The 22,251-nt window shown below is 36.3% G+C and overlaps 1 protein-coding gene across 4 annotated transcripts in view; it reads right to left on the minus strand.

The window, feature by feature from the left end:
- TPK1 (thiamin pyrophosphokinase 1) overlaps positions 1-22,251 on the minus strand; it is a 344,701-nt gene that overhangs the window by 256,350 nt on the left and 66,100 nt on the right. Inside the window, exon 1 of one of the 4 annotated variants that reach the window (XM_082846616.1) lies at positions 17,437-17,526. The exons of the other annotated variants lie outside the window; for them this stretch is intronic. Within the exon in view, the coding sequence (XP_082702742.1) occupies positions 17,437-17,455 (19 nt within the window). The 5' untranslated portion in view covers positions 17,456-17,526. Of the gene's footprint in view, positions 1-17,436; positions 17,527-22,251 lie in introns of those variants that run through there. 4 annotated transcript variants of the gene reach the window in all.

Genomic DNA, 22,251 nt, shown 5'->3' on the forward strand with positions numbered 1-22,251 from the left:
CAGTGCTTCTTTTAGAGACAAAAAAAAAAAAGTACTACTTCCCACTTATACTGTGGAACAGAGCAACAGAGGACTGGTTAAACTAATTATGATACATCAATAAAACAATTTTCAAAGAGTATGTTGTGAAATGAAAAAATAATTGCAAAATATTTTTAAAGGGAACCCAACTATATCTGCAGCATAAACACTATTTTAGTAAATATAATCTCACACTCACACACACACACACACACACACACACGATTAACAAGAAATACTCCAAGGAGTTATCAGGGGATATTTTTGGATGATATAATTACAGACATTATTATTACATTATCCTTTCCTCTAGGTGCCCTTTTTTCTTTTTTTCTATTTTGTCCAAATCCTTAAATTGCATCTGCAATCTTGATAGAAATATTAGGGCTGATAAGGTGAGCTGCCTTTTGTTTTTCATTTGCGGTTTTTGGTGGAGGTTTTTTGGTTTTGTTCTTAAAGAAAAACAAATGGGAGTAATGAATCCAGTTAAAGAAATAACCTAATTATAATCCTTAAACAGAACAGGGAGGATAAGCCACGGTAAACATCATTACTTGGATCACAGATACACTACATTCATGAGACTCCGAAGATGCTAGACGAGTAAAAACTCTACACTGTTCTTAAGAATAACAGTTCTAACAACGGCTTCCATTTACCAAGTATTTACAACCTTCCAGGTTTAGACATTATCTCATTTTATCCTCACAGTAATCCAATAAGGTAGTTTTTATTTCTATTTATAAAGTAAGAAAATATAGGGACTCAGTTGTAGACAACTGGGAGAAACACACACACACACACACACACACACACACACACACATTCATTCACTCATTAGATTATCAGTGAGGATGTTATGCTATTCTCTAAATGCCTGAAAGATCTCATAAAAACTGTCACTATCATTCAACTTCTTTAACTTTTTTTGCTGCTTCTTAATTATATTTTTTTCAGTCATAAACTCAAATTTATACCAAGCTACACACCAGTGCTGTGTCTAGAAATCCCACTTAGAGTAAGGCAATGGTAACTAAATATTCTTTATTGTAACACTTAAAAGGAATGTAATAAAATTTCGTGGTTTCAGAATAAAATTTTTGTTCAAATGATTAAAAATCATACATTAAGAACATTCACTGTTAACATGCAGATCCACGGACCAGTTGTCCAAACTACCCATAGACTGTACCCTTAGTCTTGAAGCAACCAAGCCTGTTTCATTCTGTCCTATCTTGGCCAAAAGACAAGCCCCACTGGCATGCCATTCCAACTGCCAAATGTTTTATTCAAGCTGTCAAAGGACAAATGGTCAGAACCATAATTGTATCTACAAAAAAGTTACTCAAAAGCTTTAACTGAAGAACACTGGTTCAAACCTCACATAACTGAAAATCCAAATTATGTTATGCTAAATTTATAGAACACTTCATCTTGAACCTTTTGTTCTTATTTCCTCTATCTTCTTACACAGGCGATATAAGAAAACTGCTTAGCAAATACCAAAATGGTAAGCATAATGGACTTTTGTTTATTTATTTTGGATTGATTCCATTTCCAATGGATATATATTAAAAATTACCTTCCTGTCCACATAGTGGTGTTGCCTACAGTGATATCAGTTCATGAATTAAACAAAATAAGGCAGCCATGGATTTATTCCATCCAAACTAGCTAAAATACATCATATTAAAATGTCTTTATAATCCAAAAGTAGTTATCGACTTACCCACCATGAGCAGAAAAAATAAGCCTAAGGAATAGCAAAGGAGGGATTAGCAAAAATCCCCATTATTTATTTATCTACATTGTAACAGATCAACCTATGTATTTGCATTCTAATCCTCAAAACATGCATTTGAGATGAAGTTGGACAGAGCTGCAACCAACAAACACCCCAGCAGGAGCAAGCCTTCCCACTGCCAGGGTCTGAATTAGGCTAGACGTATTTCTATTTTAAGTCGAGCACTTCATTAAAAAACATTAAACACAAACTCTTCATATCATCCGTCAGTGTCTCCCACTTCTGTCGAACTGTTCGTTATAGTGAAATGGAAGGATAAAATTAACAACCCCTTCCCAATCCTATTCATCAAGCTTGAATAATAAAATGTCATTACTGAATCACCATTATTTTGAACCAAATGCGATACAGCCGTAAAACACAACATGTTAAGAGTAAAAATGCACATTTTTCCCCCTAAACTTAAGGATGACCATTAAACTCCACTTTCCTCTGAGAATTGTGATTTAAATGGTAACCAAAAATGCATGAAAATAAATTGTCTGTCCTGTCTGTCTCTTCCTTCTCTTCATGCTTGCTGTATTTATGGTGGTCCTAACTCTGCAACCAGTAAAGAGAGGTAGTGAATACTGTGTGAAGGCAGCAAAGGCAACATTAACTTAAGAAAGGCAGGCCTTATCAGGGAGTAACAAAGTTACTAGCAAGATGTGGGTTCCTGAGGAAATAACACATAAATCCATTGCAAGGCTTCAGACAAGAATCTGTCTGTGCTGAGTACTGAATTTAACTAATTTGTATTTTTAAATAGATGAGTGAGCAAATCAACATGTGGAAATTCATTTTAAATGTCATACAAGATGTCTAAAATCTTTATGCTTAATCTAAGTGTCTATTTAGAAGGAGTGATTTTAGAGGCAAGGATGATCAAGCTGACTTTTCAAAGGAAGCATACAATCAAAACAAATTTAGTCTAAAAAATAGCAAACAGAAAAATTAAACTTAAATTATTGCTTCTGCATACATTATATTATCCATGTATTCTAAAATCATATATCATGAATCACTCATCTCCTTAGAAAATTATTTCTCTGGGTAAATATTTTCTTTCTAATATTTCCTCCAAAAATAAAGTTATATTTAAAATGATGCCTATGATGTGGTTGACAATTATATAAAATATCAATAAAATATCAAAAATATTTGAAAATTTTGCCTAAATTAGAAGTCTTTTGTGTGCTTCATTATTTCCTATGGGAACACATAGTGTCACTTTTCAAATTAGGATGTGTTCACCCCCACACAAAAATCAATCACCTTTCTATATACTGACAATGAAATGTCAGTATTAAACCAAAATTTAAAACACAGCATAACTTACAATCACTTCAAGGACATCAAAACACTTACATATAAACTGAAAAATACATGTAAAGGATCCTGTATAGTAAAAATGCTGATGAAAGAAATCGTAGAAGAAGAAATAAAAGGCAATTTCTTAGTACTGGCTAGTTTTTAGTGTTAGACAAATTCTGCATAAACAGTATATAAATATTACTATTAAAACTCATATCTAGGGCTTCCCTGGTGGCGCAGTGGTTGAGAGTCCACCTGCCGATGCAGGGGACACGGGTTCGTGCCCCGGTCCGGGAAGATCCCACATGCTGCGAAGCGGCTGGGCCCGTGAGCCATGGCCGCTGAGCCTGCGCGTCCGGAGCCTGTGCTCCGCAACGGGAGAGGCCACAACAGTCAGAGGCCCGCGTACCGCAAAAACAAAACAAAACAAAACAAAACTCACATCTAACAGGACTATTTACTCTCCTGGGCAGTCATCAGTAGTGGCTTGAAGCCTGGTGTCCCAAATGTCCTGGCTGTGAACTGCAGTGTTCAGCATTTCTCATTTCTGGGAATGCTACAACTTCAATTTTCCTTATTCCAAAATGATACTTCTGCTCAGTCAAATAAGTTTGGTCAAAATCAAATGTAAACCATGTGACCAACCAGTAAGCAATCCTTGAAGTCTCAACTATTGTCTTGAAAGCAAATTTCAGATATCTAACAATTTTATGTTTTTCTACCCTTCTTATTAGCCATACATCAAAAACTAGATCTAAAAACTGGTGGATCTAAACACTCTATTACTGATAAAAGGATATTTCTTCCCCAACAACAAAGGTAACATTCTTAAAAACCTAAGTAGTAAAAGGATCTTAAGTTACAGAACTCAAAAGCTAATAAAAAAACAGGATTGGTTACAAAGTCAGAAACCTTTATGGGTGACATGATTTCTATGTTTTACCATAAAGCCAGGACACTAAACACAGATAACGAAATTACATTTCACAAATCTTTAATGGGTCAGGCCAATACCAACTTGAACTACCTTAAGCAAAACAGGCAGATTTAGTTGCAAAAACCATTACTAGTTTCGTGGCTTCTGCTGCAGGTCCTGTCTCCTGAAATCCCAAGTCAGAACATATAGCTGGAAGGAAAACTGAAATCTCTGCCATCTTTCCTAACTGGGGACAATGGCAGTGAGGCAGTTGGCCTGACTAGCACCAGTTTGAAAATACACTACAAAACTACTGACTGTGAGGCCAACTGGCCCGAGGCAGGGGAACGCAATCAGATTCACAGGTTGCATCAGACCGAAATTCTCCAGACCACCCAGTTCCAGAAACTGCCCTGGAGACATTCCAGACCACCCAGTTCCAGGAACTGACCTGGGGACTTTGAACCCGGCCCAGCCTTCCCGCCTTTCGAGGGGCAGGACTAACGGTTCCCCAGGATACCCGAAAAGACCACCAAATAAGGAATACCCTGCGCCCTCCCAGATTCACCACACCCTTTTCCTTCTTCCCCTATAAAATCTTGCCCAACCTTCGCCCGGGTGCGACTTCTCTGGCCCCCTTTCTCTCGGACCAGTGAACCTCGCCCGGGAGCGCTCCCTAATAAAGCTCACTTGAAGCTTTCCCGTTTCATGGTGCCGTTTGTTAAGATGCAACCTTACACTGACCCGCCAAGTCATGGGTCCATCCTTGATCCAACCGCAGTGGCCAATGGACTGTTCATCTGGATGCAGCTTGCTGCAGCCAATGGCTGGGATACTGAAATGGAGCTGGACACTGTGGGGCTCCTGGGCACAAAAGTCTTTCTGTGTCCCTATTTCCTGATTACAGAAAATAGGCTTCATTCAGCCCCCATGACCTTCCCTGTGTTCCAATGGGCAGGTTCAAGCAGTTGCTAATTAGGGAAGGGAGGGGATGTGGAGACAAGGGAGGAACAGTCAAGAAACAATAGTGCGGCCTTGGGGCAGGGTCCTGGTTCCCCCTCCAGGGCTAAACAGAACAATATCTTTGAGCTGTTTTGCAGATACTGAAACCCCCTCCAGATGGGAGGAGTTAACTGTGTGATGCCCACAAGTAGACTAGTTGGAACCAGAAGGTTGATGATGCTGACTCCCAATTACCTCACCACCAACGGATCAGAAGAATGTCCAGGAGCTGAGCACGCCGTCTTTGAACCATCACTAGAAAACTCCTCACAAACCCCTCCAGATCAGGACACACAGTTTTGAGGGCATTAGCCTGCTGTGGCCCCCTTTGCCTGGCAAAGCAATAAAGCTCTTCTACTGCACCCAAAACTCTGTCTCCAAGATTAAAATCGGTATTGGGGTACGGAAACCAGATTTGGCTTCAGTATGAAGACTGGCAGCTTCCCCTAGAACTAAATGGTTAGAGTGAGGGGATTCCTCAAAAGACGTGAGGTCTCACTGCCAAAAAACAAAAAAAAGAGAGAGAGAGAGAACTGTAGCAAAAAAGGAGTGCTGAGCCAACAAAAGAACAGCTCTCCACATCACTCAGTAAAAACAAGCTCACTTTTCAATATTTTAACATTCTGATATTAGGGTATGTTTAAAAATCAGTGAAATCAATACTTGGCCCAGTAACAATCGTGACACTATCTACGGGTGCACAAACTTGGTTTGTTACCCCTGGTGACATATCCGGACCACAGGAGAGTCCTTTGACTCTCAATCAATAAGCCATTTGAAAACCATGTGAGGAAGAAAAAGGAATCCAGATAGTTCACAGAATACTTTTTGTTGACACATTCTGGTATGATCAAGAAAACACTAGCATTAAAACTTGCATTTCTGATGACAGCAGCTTAAAAGAAACCTGGGAGACATTAGTGTGTCACTCTTTTAAAAAATGCTTCATCAGCAGTGTTCCTAATGGCACAGAAGACAGTGTTTGTCAAAAAAACGTGAACATCAACAACTCTCTGCAAAGTGATTCAGAAGAAAAAGAAAATAAATGTTAAGCTCTACAAAATAACTGTAACCATTTTTTCACTTATAGCTCCCTTTACAGATGTGGTTTCAGTTATACCCACAAATTTCCTGATGCTCCTCCTCTGATGCTTCAAAAGACAAAATCTAATTGCCCTCCCCTCGAAAGTGGGCTTGATCTAGTGACTCACTTCTAAGGACCATTATATAAGTAATAGTACGTGACTTCTGAAACTACGTCATAAAATCATGACAGAATCCCCTCACCTGCTCTCATGGATCACCCACTCTGGGGACAGGTAACTGCCACGCTGTTAAGACACTCAAGCATCTCCATGAAGCATGAAGGATTCTGCTACAGCAATGTGAGTGGGTCATCTTGAAAGTGGGTTCTCCAGCCCCAGAAAAGCCTTCAGATGACTGGACAGTATCTTCAGGGTAATCGTAAGAAATCCTAAGCCAGAACCACCTAGGCTAAATTATTCTTGAATTCCTGACCCAGAGAAACCATGAGGTAGAAATGTTTGTGCAATAAACAGTATAATAAGCATGTCTTTCTTTCTTAGTGATACATAAAATAATAATGCATCTTACAATCGATGGAGTCTTAGAGTCAATAAAAGGTGGCAATTAATTTTCATTTATAATCTATTGCTTAGTTGATTCTTTTGCTCCATTGCACTTAACATAGAAACCCATACTCCTTCTCACTTCTGTACTTCCTTTCTCGTTACCGTACTGTTTAGAACACATCCTCTGCTTCCTTCTGGAAGCCTTCTGTGACCCCCTCAGCCAAATAACATACCTTAGCTCATATAGTGTTCCATTATCTCCAGAACCTAATTTATATCACACACAGGTATTATCATTACCTATTTCTTCATTGAATTAATAATTGAATAATTTCTATACTAACCATCTTTGAATGCATTATTTTTTTCTAAATAAATTGGACATACAGAGTTGCAATATAAAAGGATTTTATTCATCATAAGGGGAAAAATACTTGAGAAAAGCTTTTTATAGTTGTCAAATAGGTATTTTTCAATCCATCACTGCGGTTCTGCCCACAACTTCTAGCCCAAGGAGATGTCTATGTTCAATTCCTTTCCACACATATCAGCTCTCCTTTTCATATTGTTCTCAACTTTTAAAAATTTTATTTTTGAATACATGTATACAATTTATATAAATGTTTCAAAACTTACACACAGAAATCTGTTCATATCATAAATGCTTTTATTTACGCTACTTTTATACTTTCATTTTTTGCTTGCTGTCTCCTTCTCTTTTCTCTATGCTCATAAATATCACTGGATACCCTTCCCCTAACCACTCTCCAAGAAACATACTAGGACCATGCTTCTCCATGTTTATATACAGACATCAAGTTTCACATACACACTCAAATATGCATATATGGACTTTTTTTTTACTTTGATTTATAAAAATAGGATAATATAATTGGAACTTTTCTGCATCTTGTTTTTCTTCTCCCTCAATAATACCTCATTGAATTTCCAAGGCAATGAGCAAAGCTCTAGGTCTTTTTTTCAAATGGCATAATATTCTATGACACAGGTATACCATAATATATACTATTCAACTATGGATAGGCACTTACTTTGTTTTCCAGTTTTCCGCCTCTATTAGGAATGCTGCAATAAATGTCCATAAATACGTGTCACCGTGTATATATACATATACATATTTTTCACATATGTAGTTCATATTTCTATGGGATAGTCACAGTAGTTGGAATTGCAGAATTGAAGAGACACGTATTTTTTTATGCCAATAGAAGTTGCCAGGTTATTTTCCAAGAAAAAGATAAAATAGTTCCATCTCTGCTAACAATATCCCGTTTCCTATGTCTCCAACAGCAGTAGCTGTTACTCTAATAGGTATAAAATGGTATCTCATGATGTTAACATTCTTTTCCCAACTACCAACAATTTGGGCATCTTTTCATATGTTTGAGGTTTATTTGAATTAGTTCTTCTCTAAAGTGCCTATTTTCATTCTCAGTAAATTTTTTTTTTGGTTAATTTGGCTCTTTTTATCTATATATAAGACTTCTTATAGATAAAACCTTTTATCTATCATGTGTTTATACTTATTATTCCTAATCTGTTGTTTTTTCCCAAATCCATTGTTGTTTTTCTTTTAACACTGTTTAATATTTTCTGCTACAGAAAATTTACTGATTTTTTATATAATCAAACATGCCTACTTTTTAAACCTCTGGGTTTCCAATCCTAGTTGAAATGGACTTTCCTTAATTTGACATTAACATATATTGTAATTGATTGTCTTTAAAGATTTTTATTGTTTTTTATTTTTTACATTTAAGTTGTTTATACATTTGGAAACATTTCCACACACAATTTAAGAGTCCAATATTATTACACAGTCATTTATGAATACGAAAAACTTTTTACACATCTTTAATCAGCAGAGTTGGAAAGTTGGTTAAATTTAAGTTGATTCAAGTTTCCTTATTAAATCATTTTTGGAATAAGGTAAAAAAATACAAATATATATTATGTACAAATCCATCATATTTATAAATTCCTAACTAATTCACTTTAGCAAACATATTGGCTCAACTTAAAAATCTGGCTAAATCAAGGGAGCATGTTTTCATGAATTAGAAGTCACAGGGCCCAAGCAAGATTAATTTCACTGAAATAAAATAATCAAAAATAAATTAACTTCAATTCAATATGCATACATGGAACACCTATAATGCAAAAGCAATTTTTATGTTAAATTCAAAGAGTTTTAGCAGATAATGCCCACCTGTGGTACATAGCATTCCTCATGTTACTGTTACCATTATATAAAGGAGAGACAATGCAATTCTTTGACTCAGAACAGATATTAGAAACAGAGTTTTCAGAGGTCATTATAACCTGAGAATGTTCTAACACTGAGATGTAGCAGATAAGCCCAAGGTATTAAGTTGCTTCTAATATTCTCTATATTACTATATTTTCAACATATTATATATATAATTTTTTCATTCTATTTCTACCTTTGTTCATAAGGTGGAATTCTTAATCCTTGTGCATTACCTATTCCAACATTGTAAAACATTCTAAACAGCCGCCTGTTTTTCGGCTTCTAGGATTCTCTGCTCTTACAGAAGGTTCCCCAAACTGTGGTGCCAGCCAAAGCCTGGTATAAAATGTTCTCTAACAATACAGGAGGCAAGAGAAGGGCACTAACCGGGCCAGCATTCATCAGGACTCCTCAGTTTGACAGACAACAGCTGCTCCCTTCCACATCAGCTCATAAAATAAAGAATTCTATGTCCTAGCTGTTTTCTTTTTTCTTTTTTGAAACATCACTTTTGATCCCCTCGCAATTTATTATCAGAGATGGCGTTGTTGCCTGCAGCAGTTTTCAGTGAACTCCTGGTGTGTGTGTGCATCCACAGCGATCTCCAGCTCAATCCCAAAGTCCCTTTCTGAATTCCGATGGCATGCACAGCCACCACCGCATGATACACCACGTGCACAAAGGTGGTTACTTCTTGTGTGGGGTCTCATCTCAATACAGGATAAAAACGTCTCAAGGGCAGGGCCTTCCCTGTATGCCTCTCAGATCCCCTTCGGGCACTGTATACAATACTGGTAAATCTCAGATGCTAAGTAAATCCTCACTGATTGACGACACACACTACACCAGATTGTAAAGCCCTTCCAGGAAAGGGTCTTGTCTGTCGTCTCTGTAATCCCAGCCATCTGCCAGACCCCCATCTCACTTATTAGTTTGATAAGAATGTTGAACCATCACTAATTCCCAACATGGGACAAGAGGCTTAAGGACTTTATGGTGACAGAATCCTGAGGAGATTTCCCTTTCAGAAAATGTTTTGTTTACTTGCTTTAAATCAAGAAAATTAATATCCTCAGAAAGCAGTTTCCTTCATTAAGACTTTAATGCTAATAATGAATGCTTGTCACACTCTTCCACCTAAAGCTTACCTAATAAAAATATTTCAGACAAGAGTGTTCTAATTAAAACAAATTAAAAGTCACTCCTTGGGAATTAAAATAAGTACTCAAAACAGTGAAGTACAGCAAAAACTGATAACTGACATTTGTGTCTCGCTTCTTAAGTATATCGCTTCATAAAGAAATCAGCTTTATTTTTTTTCTGTTCAAAATATTTTGTTTTGTGTAGCATTAACAAAGTTTTTGAACTTTCTGAGGTACATGTGCAAAGAAAATCGTAGCTACAAGTGTTAAAGAAAACCAAGATCAAAAAGTTGGATGGTAAAAACAATCTTTCACTCAAACATCCAGCCCATTACGCAGAAAAGAGGAGAGACATGGTCACAAAAGGAAACCAAATATAATACTAAAAGGCTATGTTCTCGCTGATAAAAGAGAGATGCGATATAAGAAGAGCAGACTGAGAGATCACGCAGAGCTAAAATTTACATCTACCAAGGCCATTAGCTCAGGAGCTAATAAATGTGCTAAAAAAACATGATGTTTTAAGACCTAAAGCACTAATTCTCAAACCAGACCAGAGGCATTCTTGTTAAAAACTGTTAGAAAGGCAAATTCTTGAGCCCTGCTCCAGACCTACTGAATCCAAAATGCTAAGGGTGAGGTCCTCCGGGTCTTCTGGCACAGGCTCAATTTGAGAACCACTGGCCTAAACTACATGAATATATGTAAAATTAAGGACAGAGTATCAGACAAATTTTGGTATTAATGAAAGCTCATAAGGAAAGTAAACATACTAATGAAGACAAATATTAAAATTTATTAAGATAATAAAGATTAGAAGACACTAAATGTACCTTAATGTCTATTTTTTTTTTTTTTGCGGTACGCGGGCCTCTCACTGTTGTGGCCTCTCCCGTTGCGGAGCACAGGCTCCGGACGCACAGGCTCAGCGGCCATGGCTCACGGGCCCAGCCGCTCCGCGGCATGTGGGATCTTCCCGGACCAGGGCACAAACCCGTGTCCCCTGCGTCGGCAGGCGGACTCTCAACCACCATGCCACCAGGGAAGCCCAATGTCTATTGTTTTTGTAACAGCTTACAGAGATATAATTTCCATACCATAAAATTAACAGATTTAAAGAATTCAATGGTTTTAGAACATTCAGAGAATTGTTCAGCCATCACCACAATCAATTTTAGAATATTTTCATCACCGTAAAAAGAAACCCCATATCTTTAGTAATTCTCCCCTAACTCCCCATCCCTCATCCACTAATATATTCTGGTTCTGTAGATTTACCTGTTCCAGACATCTGATATGAATGGAACCATATAACTATGTGATCTTCTGTGTCTTGATTCTCTCATTTAGACAAATGTTTTTAAGGTTCATCCATGTTGTAGAATGTTTCCGTATTTTATTCCTTTTTATGACCTGAACAAGTTTCTATTGTACGGACATACCGCACTTTGTTTATCCATTCATCTGTTAATGAACTTCAGGACCATTTCTACCTTTTGGCTATTATGTGTAACGGTGCTATGAACATTCATGTACAAGTTTTGTGTGGACATTACGTTTTCATTTCTCTTGGGAATATACCTACGAGTGGAACTCTTGGGTCAAATGGTAACTCCATATTTAACCATTTAATGAAGTGACCAACTGTCTTCTAAAGTCACCACACCATCTTACATTCCCACCAACAGCATATGAGAGCTCTGATTTCTCCACATCCTCGTTAACACTTTACCTTATTGATTCCAGCCATCTTGGTGAGTATAAAGTGGTACCTCACTGTGTTTTGATTTGCATTTCCCTAATGGTTAATGATGTAAAGCATCTTTTCATGTACATGTTGGCCATTTGTCTACCTTCACTGGAAAAGTGTCTACTCAGATCCTTTGCACATGTTTTAATTGGGTGATATATCTTCTTATTGAGTTGTAAGAGTTCTTTATATATTCTATATACAAGTCTCTTATCAGATATATGATTGGCAAATACTTCCTCCCATTCTGTGGACTGTCTTTTCAGTTTCTTGGTAGGGTCCCTTAAAACAAAATGTTTTACTATTTTTGTTAAGTATCTCCTGAAAAATAACAGCTTTGAACTCACTCTTTAACACTAAGTGTAATTTTTACTAAGATGCTGGATATTAACATATGGAAAACATGACTTATACTGTGGAAGTTTTACTAGATTAGGAAAGATACTGTTCACGCTACACAGACATGACATACTACTGCCACCTGGAAGCAACATATATGAACTGTCCAAATAGTATTTGGAATAAGCTGTTTAAACATAAAAAGCAACAGTTCTGTGACAACTCTACCAACACAAATAATATTAACTTAACCACTTTCATTGCATGGAAGGTAACCAGAAATACAAAGTATTACAAAATGAAGACTTCATGTGCTTTCTACTTTTTAAATTCTTTGAAATATTGTGCACTCTCCAAGGATAATTTTCCTTGGCATAGAATATGCAGAACTCTCATGTTATCAAGGACTCAGAAGGCAACATAATAATGTTCTGTGGATATCTTGGAAGTCTAAAAAACTAAAAACTGAGTAGGTTTATGTGCCTACCAAAAAATGGGGAGGTCAGGTGAAACAGCTAGCTGACATCAGACTAATTTTCCTCAAATGGGAAACGTAGGGCATGAAGTAACGGTAAACAAATTGGCACAGACTGGCAGGCTGATAGAAAGGAAGGCAAGCAGACAGGCAGAGGGGCGGGTAACAGAGATTCTATTCAACACAGTGCAAGGTGCCAACCAAGCACTGACAAGAGAGGTAGAAGCCAAAGACGATCCACTGTTGAACGTTAACAGCTCAAACAGTTCTATTAAATGTAGTCCCCCACGAAAAACGTCCATGCTGCTTAATTAAAATCATCTACAGCTGTTCTGCAAGCAGTTATAAAGCAAATTTGGGGAGTGGATGGGGAGAAGGTAACACACAGCTAAAAAGTCCTGCTTTATACACTGACTATAGGTAGGGAAGGAGGTGGAAGCACAAAAAAACTGAAGGAAGAAACAGTTTCCATCTCTGACATGAAAGTGTCCACTTAAAACCTGATTCTTGATTAATGTATATACACTACTATGTATAAACTAAATAACCAACAAGGACCTACTGTATAGCACAGGGAAATCTACACAATATTTTGTAATAACCTATAATGGAAAAGAATCTGAAAAATATAGATATATAGTATGTATAACTGAATCACTTTGCTGTACACCTGAAACTAACAAAACAGTTTAAATCAACTATACTTAAATTTTAAAAATTAATTCATTTAAAAATGAAAACCCAATTCTTTCTTATGATTGCTGTCCCTGCTATGCTAATGAATTTAAATCTCAGGAAAGGTCCTCTCGCTTTATTTGCTACTATATAATGCTTATCTCCCAAACCAAAGGAACAGTAGTTCATTCAGCCTTATAAAATCTGTTCAGGAAAGATGCCATTTCCCTAAGAAAATAAAAGAAGAAATAAAGGAATTTTTGACATTGGAAAATGTTCTCTAACCCATCCAGATGTAGGATTTTTTGCTTTTGTTGTTGTTTTGGCATACTGAGAAATATTTGTATTTTTCCCTTCACCATACTGGTTATCTACAGACTTATTTTCTAAATATTCATGGGTAAAAATATATTTTCCAATTCTTTAACTTCCTTCAGTAGTATTAACAGTTATTAGTTTGTTTAAGAAAGTTTCCAATAGTTTAAAAAATTAAAAGTACCATCATCCTCTATTATATCATCCAAGGTGCCAAAGTATGATCTTAATCATTCCAAATAACAAGGGTAGTAAATAAAAATGGATAAGAATCATGCAAATTTGAAGAAGCGGATCAGAATTTCATAAGTTAATGAAAAACAAAAACACACCTCTACCATATTATAAGAAGATGAAAGTAAGTGGTAAATATCTATTAGCTTGTTTTGGAGAAATGTTTCCTCTCACTTTTATTTATGATACCAAAGCTGAAAATATGCTATTTGGAAAGGTCAAATGAACTAAAGATAAGGACAGCACCCAATTAATCAATCAAGTATAATAACCTCCTAGTTTTATGATATCAATCAAATGTCATCTTAGGGCTCCCTTGATACACACAAGAAAGAAAATAGAGTACGGGTAATAACAAAAAGTTCAGAAATAAATATTCTTCTACATATATTTCTAAGCTCACTCAATTTTACAATTTTTTCATTCCATGATTGTAAATAACTTGTTATTTATCTCTAATTTTTCCTCGTTTATTTTGTTGACATATTTACTAACAGTTTTCCTTAAAATAAGTTTCAGAACTATGATGGTATCATCCATAAAACTGAAAGAAAAAGTTCAATTAACTACTAACAATTTTTACTAGAAGTAAAAGACACCACTTAAATTTACTGAAGTGACACTATCCATGTACCACAATAAATTGTCTTTTAATTTTGATTCCAAACTGAACATAAAAGGCAGGTGAAATTATTATCAGTTCAGTGTTCAAAAATAAGAAAGACACCACCAACAATAGCATGATGACATAAAATTGTTAAAAAGGGAAACAAAATGCTCACTGGTAGGCAAAAGTAAATTCTACATTGATTCTAAAGTCGAAATGCAATAGAAGTATCCACTTCCAGTTTGTTCCAACAAGTGCTTAACAAAGATTAAAAATCATCATATAAAATAATTAGTGAATGTTCCTGACATAATGAGCACCATACAGTAAATACAACTGAAACCCACTTCAATGGCAAAAGATCTCCAAGTACCAAGGTCAGCACTCAAAATAAGAAGTCTCATTAGTCTCACAGTGCAGAGATAGAATAAATATAAGAGGATGGATGGAATCTTTACCAAGTTGTTTTCATACTGATTGGAAGTTTGACATTTATGGTTTGTAACTTCTAAAAGTAAGGCTAGCAGAAAAATTGTCCAGTTTGCTGAGATATACAGTTAATCAAAACTCACTATACCTACAAGTGTTTTGTTATTTTTTTTAAACAAGGAGTAAGGGACTGCATTGCTCAATCTTCCTTCCAGAAACTTGAATGCCAATTGTGTGTAATAAAGAATAAAACTTAAAAGTTCATATCTCACCTTCAATTTTTGGTTAAACTGAATGAACAAAAGAGATGTGAAAGGCCTCAGGATTCTACTTAGCTACAACAGTTCATGGTTGCATGCTTACGGAAAGTTAACTGATGTCACAGACAGGATATAAAAATCATTTCCTACAAGTAAAACCTCCAAACCATTTCTACACCACATTTAACTAAACATATGTAGAGTAATGCATACACAGCTTTTAATGTTGTTAAGTATGGAAATATTACTTTCTATTTACAAAAGAAAAAAAAAGTTTACATTTGCTTTCTATTTATCTTTCTCCTGTGGAGAGGACTGCTGCTTCTTTAAAACCCAGAAAGAGATCTATCTCGATCTGTGTTTATACTGTGAGAAGAATAATAATTCACCTCTCCAAGAAAATATTAAGAGTTTATTAAAGCACGCTTACAATTCCATTATCATTAGAAAAAAATACCCGTGTTAGACTACTTGCTAACATTAACATATTTTTTGCTTTGTTATGTAAGAAGTTATAAAAAGGCACAAATGGAACGGAAGTTATTACTGAGGCCTCTGCTAAAAATGTCCCATAAAATCTAGAAACACTTCTATTTGCAGCACTATGACGATACCCCTATCTCATTTCCAACAATGCGAGATGGTATTTTATTCAGCCAGAAAGAGTTTTGGAAGATAGTCCTTAGAGGCCTACTGAATGTTCTGAATTAAAATATATTTTCTCAAGGACATCTTTGATTCAGTAATAATTGAGATTAAAAAAATGAAAAAGTAAAGAAAAAGCAAACTAATAGTTCTGCCTACATAATCAAAGCAAAAGAGAATCTGGTGAACTTAAGCATATGGACATGGATAAGCCATATGCAATTAAGTCTACTGTGTTAAATAAATGTAGAGTGGCTTAGGTTGGCATATTTATATTTCTCAAGATCCCTAAGCTTGCTTTCTATGTACATTTACATCTGTACTCCTACAAATTCCGGCTTATATTTATCTTTTTTCCTCTAAGATGAAAAACCCAGCCTATTTCCAGCCAGTACAAAGATAATGCCCCTTTCGGTATTCCTGCAATGTTCTATATGCTATTGAATATAAAGGATGCACAATGCTGTGAATCATGATTAAACTGCCAGTGAAACCCCAGAAAAAGGACTGAAATTATAAAATGCATCACTATAAATAAGATGTATAAAATAATCATAAAGCAAAAGGACTGGCTTGGATTTTTAACTAGTGATAAATTATACATTGAATAAATATTTATCTAGTGAATGATACAGTCTGGTAATGATAAGTACATTCTAAACACAGCATTACCAATCTATTTTTAACATAACCAAAACTTGCTGACAATTGAAAAAATGCACTGCACATTATCTATCCTCTACCATCTCCTCTTCTGAACGCCCAAAAACATCCCAAAGACATATCACGTTACTGAGAAAGTCAAAATATCAGTGTTCTTAAAGGTAGTAATGGAACACAGGAGGGGAGGTTCCATTTTTTGGCACTTTGATCTTCAAAATAAAATTACAGAACAATTTTACCTTAAGGGCAGAATTATAATTTCAAAAACAAATATTCTGGAAGATTATATTATTTTCCATTAACTTCTATTACTTTGGAATGTGTTTCACACATTGACCACTTACATATAGGAAAGATAAATTCCAACTACACGATGAAAGAATTTTAAATAAAATATCTCATAATGCTAAATTCTTACAGTCATTCACTTATGACTTATTGGGTAGGAAATAACAACCATCATTGGTATTTTTCCCCTTTTCATTCACTATTTAAGTTGGGAAGGAAGGAAGGGAGGGAGGGAGGGAGGGAGGGAGGGAGGGAGGGAGGGAGGGAGGGAGGGATGGAGAGAGGCTGGTAACTTCTAAAAGATATTTGGTTTTGTGAGTCTATCTTGGCTGATTTCACTAACCCACTTCATTCCCCACCCTTGGATAGTCTGGTGAATATTTTTTCCAATAAAGTTAATTCAATGAGTCCACTCACTTCATAAAAACCACCGAAGTGTTTACACATATATATATATTTGTATTAACATGACGGTTGTTGAGGGGAAAAAAAGGTAAGGTATTTTTCTGATGTAGATATTCAAAAGAAAGGAACGTATCTTAAATATTTTAAAGAACTGTATGCCTGTTGCCAAGTTAGAAACACAAAAGTGTAAAAACAAACAAAACAGTATGCACAAAAACAACCTTTCTTTCTTTAGAAACACATTTATATCTTGTTTCAAAGCTACTGCCCCCTCATCTAAAAGAGCCTCCAATCCCTAGGTGATCTTACCTAGTAAGGACAGTTTCATTGAGAATCAGGGGTGGGATTTCTTTTTTACCGGTAAGTGAACAAGTCTAGTGCCAAGAGCAGGCCAAGGTGCTGCAAACAGGACACATCCTATGAGGGAAGAGGGAAGATTTCCATTTAAGATTGCCCGTTATGTGAAATGACCTACAGAACATCCGGAATGAAGTTGAGAATGGTCCCAAAGCAATGCAATGCATCTCTCTAATTGATGTTTTACAAGAAAAGCAAATTCTTCTCATCTGTATAAAGGGCAATAAATCAGTGCCCAAGATAATCATAGACAATTGAGTTATTGAAATTTGCGCTTTAATCTATTTGGTCATACCTTTTCCTGTATCTGTTTAAGGTGTCCAAAACTGATTTCTCAAATTCTGATTATGCTCATCAAGTTAATATCTAATATGTAGGGTGTGTCCACTGTTTCTCTGAAGTCAGTGAAATGTCTTCTGTAAACAAAGGGGGACCAAGGGAAGTTCAATGCTACTACCAACAATTGATTAGAGCTACAACATACTAAGGTAAGAGCAAGACTGCCTAGAGAATACCTGGCACCAGACTTGTAAAGAAGAAGGACCTTTGAGATCAATCATCTTCTAAAGAGAAGAGAGTTGAACAATTCTCAACTTGCCAAGAAGCCTTATATATAATTGTATCAGTGTGCTAGGACTTTCAAAGCATATACCACAGTTAGGGTGACTTAACAGAAATTTATTTTCCCACAGTTATGTAGACTAGAAGTCCAAGAACAAGGTATCAGCAGGGTTGGTTTCTCCTGAGCCCTCTCCTTGGCTTACAGATGGTGCCCTTTCTCACTGTGTCCTCATGTGACCCATTCTCTGTGAGCTCCAGCCCTGGTAACTCTTCCTTTTCTTATAAGGACACTAGTCCTCTATTGACCCTACCCAAAGACCTCATTTAACTTTAATTACCTCTTTAAAGATATTATCTCCAAATACTGTCACATTAGGGGTTGGAGCTGCAACATATGATGGAGGGGTGGGGACAGTTCAGTCCATAAGGATAATACATTTTAGTTTGCCAAGAATATTATGATGTATACAGTGAGACTGGATACATCAAACACTAGATTGTAAGCACAATAATAACAGGGCTTGTGTCTTTCTCACTGATATTATGGGCCTTGTACATTGCTTGACATTGACAATGTGCAAAAATATGGATTAAAAAAGAAAATCACGGAATCTTTTTGCCTCTCAGTAAACATATTAGAAAGTGCTATGCTGTGAAACTTGATACTTTATAATGACTTTTCTTTTTTAAATATCAAGTACAACAGTTCATACAAAGCACCATGAAATTAGGATGTATAGCAGGATATTTATAAAATGCATTTCAAATATAAAGTACTTGAAGTTTTGGTATCAATTCCCTAAATGCCCTGTGATATTGTAGTTACTGAAACAAAACACCACCAACACAATGGTCTAAGAGTGAATCCTAAGAAATAAAGTAACACTGAGGTCCTTAATATAACATTTGTATTATAATACCCAGAATGATGAAAGATTTAATTTAGTAGAAAGATTTAGTAGAAATGGGCAATCATCTTGGGGATGAGAGTAGTAGATTATGTCTCTAGCCTCGCATCAGACAAAATGTGCTTTGTTCTGTGCCACTAATACATTAAACTGTCATCTATTTAAATAACTTTTGGTAGTTCCCAAATGTTTTCGTTTGAATGGGATAGATCTTTTCTGCCAGCCTTATTTACAGGGACTACAGCTTGTACATAACTGTTGTGCTTAATGGACCTGAACCAAGTATGCAAATTGCTCATCAGATCTTTGGCTCAATGTTCACTTAAATGTGCTCAAAGCATAAGTTCTGTGAAACACTAAGAACAGAAAATGACATAAATAGTGTCAATTTGGTAGTTCAGTAAGCTGTGATAAGCCTCAAGGTTACAGGATTCTTAAGTCTAATGACTAATCTACTCATCACTAGAACAGGTGCCTCCCAGATCATCCTAACTAAAATTTGGATACCCTAAAGCCTAGCATTTTCCCACCTAAAGTATCAGCTGGATCTTTGCTTGGATGCATTTAAATGACAAAAATGCACATGATATTCTACCTATCCAGGTAGTCATAAGCAGCAAATCCTTAAAAGCTAAATTCATGATAACTATTTAGATAACAAGGAAGCCTTATTAGAAGGTATCACTATTTCACTTTCATAGAGATTCTGCCATTATATGTATCTAACAGTTCATACTGTTCAGTTCTATTGAATACGTTCAAAATTAGAATATTTCCTCCCCCTACAGTTCCTTTCCTACTAGCTTAAACAAGTGTTTTGCCCTATGGTTTCCCCCTATGGTATTCCTTTCAGTTTGTTCCAAACATTGCCAGTAAACTCTAGACACAGAAAGAATGTAGATCAGAGTTTCTCTCAGCCAAACGTCTGTCTCCCAGTGAAGTAGTGAAGAGGATATCACACCCTTACTCTTTTCTGCTTCCCAATGGCAACTTCTTTGAAAGACTCCAAGCAGCTATTACTGTGAAACTAAAGGCTCAGAGAGGCTCAGCTTCCCCCAAAGACTACCACTACAAAAAATTTCGAGTTATTTTTAATCGTACACAAATATTAACCAGTGGAAATGTTCTTTAACTCATCTATATTCAATTAAATAGCATGATCTTAAAAATAAATAAACTTTCAGATGCAGCTTGCCTTCAAACAACCTATTACAAAGGAGAAGTCACTAAGCAAGGTGGGACAAAAAATTAACACACATAGGAACACTAATATTTATCTAACACATAACAGTCTTTAGACATCAAACTTTAAAGCAGGGTGGGGTAAAAATAAATGTTTGCAGATTCTTAAGAGTAAAATACACTACACAGCGTGGGGGAAATGGAGGTAAGTCACACCATGTTTCTCTGATTGCTTCTCAAAGCCTGCTCTCAGAAGTCCTTCAAACCAGCTGAATAAGCGCTATATAACAAAAATGGAGAAAAGCCATCATGGAGCGCCTTTATGTCTCCACAACAAATTTCTGGGAATCACTGTTGAACATGACAACATCTGCATTTCAGGGAAGGCCACCTAAGACCCGAATACTTTGATTGGGAGAATGACAGGACACCTTCTAAAGAGCTGAACACCATCAACTTTACGAAAGGCAAAGTGCTGAATTCCCTTCTGGACAGTTAACCCAAAGGTGATGCTTTACTTTTATCTAGGTTTGTGCAGTATTCCACTATCAGCTTCGTGCAGAGATAGAATTCTTCGGGTTTGTGTTTTGTTCTTATTTCTTTTCTTTGTTTTTTTTCACTTTTACTTTCAGTAAGGATACCTCACTACAAAGGTACTACTCAGCCTCCCTAGCAAGGATAACTATTAATAATGTGCTTATACTCTTCTAACTAACCACACGTCAGGCTCACTTCATTGGGCTTAACGTCAGCAAGTGTGTGTGTGTAAATTAAACGTGGAGCAAATGTAAGTAAATAAATGAATGAGTTAAAAATATATATACGCATAAACGTAAGTAGCCATACTGACTTGAAGCCATTTTCTAGTTACATTAAAAACCGACATACCAGTTAGGACACAGATCTAAACAGCAGGAAAAAAACAGAGTAAAACAAGCAGTCCAAATGTCTACACTAACTGCCATAAAGGACACAGGGTCACATGGCCCGGCAATCACTAGTTTTGGGTCATTTTCCTATGCAGTCATAGCATTTCATCTGTTACCCTAACAGATGGTTAAAAATACATATAAAAATCATTTCATGGGCAATAATGAAAAAGAAAAAATTGCAAGCATAAAATAAATAGTGAAGGGAATATTAAATAGTTAATGGGGACTGACACTTTTTCATTATAAAAAGTGATGTTTTAAATTTTTACAATGCACACATATTCTATAATTAAAGATTAAAATCCATCGAAAAACTGAAGCATTTATATTCTCAAAAATAAGGTTAACCTACTGTTCTTACAAAGAAATTATTTTAAAGAAAGGAGCATTATAAGCATTACAGTAAAAATATATGATAAATCTCTTTAGAAACTAATGTCAGAAGATAAGGGTATTGCTTAATTGCATAATTTTATATCCTTCTCTATAATAAAAGATATACCTTACCATAATACCTTAATGGACAAAGGGGATATATTCCAATGACACATTTGTTAGCACTTCAACTGTCAAAGACATAAAACCAAAAAGGCAAAAAAGGAATACATTCTTGCACATGAGCTATGAGGAAAGAAGATGAGATTAATGAAAATAGCAGTTCTGATTGGTTATACTAGAAAATACAAAGTAAGCATCTGGGAGTCTTAAAGCAGAGGGAAAAAAAGTGATTGAGAGAGCTCCAATTTAGATGAAGTTGAAAAGGGACCCAACCTAGGCTGAAAACCAAAGAGGAATCTGGGGAGGGGGAGGGAGAGCATGCACCTGCACCCATCTGTTGCCCGCTAACTGGTTCAAACCTGGGCAAGAGGACTTCCAGTATCTAGAAAACACCAAAGACAGACACTGACCTTCAAGCAATCGCTAGGATGACCTACAATAGCTGCCCCCAGGCTAGTGTCACAGGAACCAGGAGGAAAACACCATCAGCTAAACACTCTCTATCCTTCTTCAAGAAGCTTATTCTCTTTTTTTCTTTTTTTTGCGGTATGCGGGCCTCTCACCGCTGTGGCCTCTCCTGTTGCGGAGCACAGGCTCCGGACGCGCAGGCTCGGCGGCCATGGCTCACGGGCCCAGCCGCTCCGCGGCATGTGGGATCTTCCCGGACTGGGGCACGAACCCGTATC

The sequence above is a fragment of the Leucopleurus acutus genome (genome assembly GCF_964270905.1).
Source record: "Leucopleurus acutus genome assembly, chromosome: 9".
NCBI lineage: Eukaryota > Metazoa > Chordata > Mammalia > Artiodactyla > Delphinidae > Leucopleurus > Leucopleurus acutus.